Genomic DNA, 3,980 nt, shown 5'->3' on the forward strand with positions numbered 1-3,980 from the left:
ACTTCTGGTGTAGACAATAAATGTTGGCACAAAGCAGGAGGCAAAGTGTTTGCCACTGGCTTCAGTTGTCAGAGAAGGCTTCTCAAAGGAAGTGAGGTTGGAGGGGGTCTCCTGAGACGGACAAAGATTAAACAGGCTGAAAAATGGGCTAACATATCTTTGTGAGGGGCAATCGGCTGAGAAAAGATCAGGAATTGTAAGTCTGGGAATTTACATCTTATCCCAAGTTCACGCCAAGGCCGTGAGAGCATGGAGCAGAGCAGGCCAGGGGAAGAAAGGATGGCAGAGCCTAGGGCAAAATGGACAGAACTTAGGCACTGGATGGAAGACAGGAAGGAGAAAAGGGTTCCAAGGTGAAGATCTGAATCACTTGGAGAAAGGTGATACGAGGGAGACAAGAAGGGAGAAAGGGACAGTCGGTGTGGGGAGAGAACTAGTTTGCTTTTTGAGTTTAAGGTGAGGGCTGTTCATCACAGGGAACCGATGCTTAGGACGCTGCAAGGATTAAAATGCAGGTAAGGGGCAAAGCTGTCCAAGTGAAGGGATTTCTAGGGGAAAGGGGGCGAGAAGTGAGGGTGGGAGAGAAGAACGAAGGTGCAAGGACTGGACCTCAGAAAGGTTGACTTCCGGGTAGAAGACAGAAATAGAGCAATATATAATCCTTCTTGAAGAAAATTTTTAAAAAGAAATGGAGCAATGCAGAGTCCTCACAATGAAAGAAGAGGTCAAGTGGTGCAAGGAGATAAACGTGAACAAAGAAGAGACGGCCCATGTTGGGTCAAATGCCAGGATCTGACAGGTGGTTGCTGCTCCTTTGAAAACTGCAGTATGCTGTGCTCTTTTTTCCTAAACAGCAGAGTGACTGGGGGTAGACACAAGACTGCAAAGGACTCAGGGGTGGAAAGGTGGTAAGAAAATACAGGTGGCAGGCAGGAAGGGGTCATCTGAAGTGCCCACCAGAAAAAATGAAGGAAACCCAGATTAAATGGGGTGTTGTGTTCAGGTCAGGAAGGCACCAGATTACCACCAACTGACCATGAATGTGACAACGGAGTCCACAGAGGTGAGGGGATCGTGGGGGGAGGTCACACTTGTTTTATATAGTAAGGACAAGCTAAGTCTTTCTGAAAACAGAGAAGACAGCAAGGAAAGAAGAGACAGAACTAAGATGAGAGGCAGGCGCAAGGACAGGCAGCGGTGGGAGGGGTTGAACTGCAACTTCGTGAAGGGTGACCTCAGCAAGAAGGATAAATCGCACTTCCTCCACGGGCTGTTCCATCCTAACCTCTTCCCTGCCCCATCCCCGCTCTCCATGGCTTCCTGACATATTTCTCTAGGGAAAATACCCTTGGGAAAAAAATAGAATGAGAGTTCTAGTCTAGCCTGGGCAACAGTGAGATCTTGTCTCTTAAAAAAAAAATGCTCAAAAAATCCAATCTTCTTGTTTTTCCTCTTGTTAATCACCTCTTTCAAATTAGACTCTAAGTCACTCAAAGGTTACAATGATGATCTGCCTACTATTTTGTCCTATGCGGGGCCCAGCCCACAGCAGATATCTCATAAATATATTTTCTTGATGCTCTGAACTTGCCCAGCATGAGTCGGTCCCTAGGAAGGTGGGAACATTTTCCAGAGACCTCATTCCTTTGCACTGTGACTCAACGCCATTCTCCATGAACTAGGACTCTCGATTATTTGGGAAGGCAAGGGCAATGGCTGAGAATTTCAGACACACTGCATCTGAGAATGCTGAAGAGGTGACTATCTGATCAGTCAAGACATAAAATTTTATAATTCCATAATCCAAAAACTTTCAGGCACAAAGCCAGAACCTGTGAGGATCTCTTGAAACTCAGGGGGAGAAGAAGTGGCATTCTTGAAGGTGCTGGTATGTATGCACCTCCACAAACAACCCCCCCGCAACACACACACACACACACACACACACACACACACACACGCTCAGTCTCAAAATCATGAAGTCACCCTACTCAGCACCTGGCCTGATCCCCTGTCAGCTCAACACCAGTGGTTCTGCAGAGGAGCGTAAGCTCCAAATGTCAGGTATATAGCACAGGTGAAATAGATCCAAGGATGGCCGAGCAATTTCTGACTCAACCGCTTGTGCCATCTCTGCCGGTAAATGCTCTAATGGTAAATCAGAGAGACATAGCATCAAAAGCTTTAGGGAGGAAAAAAAAAAAAAAAAAAAAAAAGCTTTAGATGCCCAACTTAAAAGTCAGCATAAGGGGAAAGTTCAGTCTGCACCTAACTTGCAGACAAAATCTGCAGTGTGCTTGAATACGACAGGCAAAATATTAGTGCTGACAAGAACAAAAGCTTAGTATAAAGACAAAGGAGGAGTCTGAAAGAAGTGACCACGGTCTTAGGATTCAATCACACTTGTTATTAAGCGTGACGTGCATGATGTGGCATCAAGTACTGGCTGCTCTGTTGGAAAGTCCAAAATATTTTCCCTAGAATGGATGCTCTCGGAGTCACACGGCCAGAATTAAGTCCTGTGGAACAAATAACTGATGTGGAAAAGGATCATTCAATGCTGGACTTTTTCAAGCCTCTAGAAGATGGGAAAACACACAGGCACTCCCCCAAAGAGGCCAGCTCTCTCTTCAACTGAAGGTTTCAGAAGAACTACAAATGTTCTATTAGTGTGTTAATTTGGGTTTGGAAGAAGTTAGAGGATGCAGCAAGGAAGATGAAATTATGCCGGGAAACAGTACCCTCCTAGGCAGAGAAGCTTTATCCCAAGGACGTGCATGCAGAGGAGTCAGGGTGAAGAAGAACCCAGGCAGAGGTGGCAGAGGCAAGAAGGAAGCATCAGCCGCACGCGGGTTACATTACCTTGATGGGCTCGCATTTCGGGGAGGGTCTTTTCTAAGACTGCTAATGCTTTTCTATGGTAATCTGCTTGGGCTTCTAATAACTGAGAACAGACCCACATTCAAAAACAAAAGTAACGTTAGCATCGAATGGACACACACACAATGGCTGAGCAAAACTAAAAATGAAATCTTTTGCAAAAAAGCTAAAATGACTCCATTTTAATAACGCTTTAACATTTTGTCAAGGGAAGCTGCTTACCGTAACAAAGAATTTGCCGTACTCCCCTTCTTTGGCCATAAAGTTGTACATGTCTGCTGCAAGTTGATCCTGGGTAAATGGAAGAGGAGACGTTACTGAAGAAAAAAGAAGTGAAACAAAATGGCACCTGAGAACAATCTCTGTGAGCTCTTAGATGAAAAAGGGATGCAAAGCGCCACAGATTAAATGTCCATCAACTGCCCGGTACAACCATACAGAAAGAATCAGGAAGCCTCTCATATGACTGACACAGAAAGATCTCCAAGATACATTTTTAACACAGCTGGTTAAGAAGCAAAGTACAGAGCATTACTTATGGTGTATTATTAACATTTGGGTTTAAAAAGGGGTGGAATGGCCGGGCGCAGTGGCTCACACCTGTAATCCCAGAACTTTGGGAGGCTGAGGTGGGCAGATTACCTGAGGTCAAGAGTTCGAGACCAGCCTGGCCAACGTGGTGAAACCCCGTCTCTACTAAAAATACAAAAATTAACCAGGCGTGGTGGCGGGCGCCCGTGATCCCAGCTACTCAAGAGGCTGAGGCAGGAGAACTGCTTGAGCCCAGGGGTGGAGGTTGCAGTGAGCTGGGATGGCATGTCACTGCACTCCAGCCTGGCAACAGAGTGAGACTCTGTCTCAAAAAAAAAAAAAAGGGCTAGTTGCGGTGGCTCACGCTTGTAATCCCAGCACTTTGGGAGGCTGAGGTGGGTGGATTACAAGGTCAGGAGATTGAGACCATCCTGGCTAATACGGTGAAATACTGTCTCTACTAAAAATACAAAAAATTAGCCAGGTGTAGTGGCGGGCGCCTGTAGTCCCAGCTACTTGGGAGGCTGAGGCAGGAGAATGGCATGAACCTGGGAGGTGGAGCTTGCAGT

The 3,980-nt window shown here is 46.1% G+C and overlaps 1 protein-coding gene across 1 annotated transcript in view; it reads right to left on the reverse strand.

Moving 5' to 3' along the window:
- Window positions 1-3,980, reverse strand: part of ARHGAP17 (Rho GTPase activating protein 17) — a 68,056-nt gene that overhangs the window by 40,323 nt on the left and 23,753 nt on the right. Inside the window, 2 exon segments of the mRNA XM_011987965.1 lie at window positions 2,863-2,944; window positions 3,103-3,171. Of these exon segments, the coding sequence (XP_011843355.1) occupies window positions 2,863-2,944; window positions 3,103-3,171 (151 nt within the window).

This window comes from Mandrillus leucophaeus, unplaced genomic scaffold (genome assembly GCF_000951045.1).
Source record: "Mandrillus leucophaeus isolate KB7577 unplaced genomic scaffold, Mleu.le_1.0 Scaffold32, whole genome shotgun sequence".
Lineage (NCBI taxonomy): Eukaryota > Metazoa > Chordata > Mammalia > Primates > Cercopithecidae > Mandrillus > Mandrillus leucophaeus.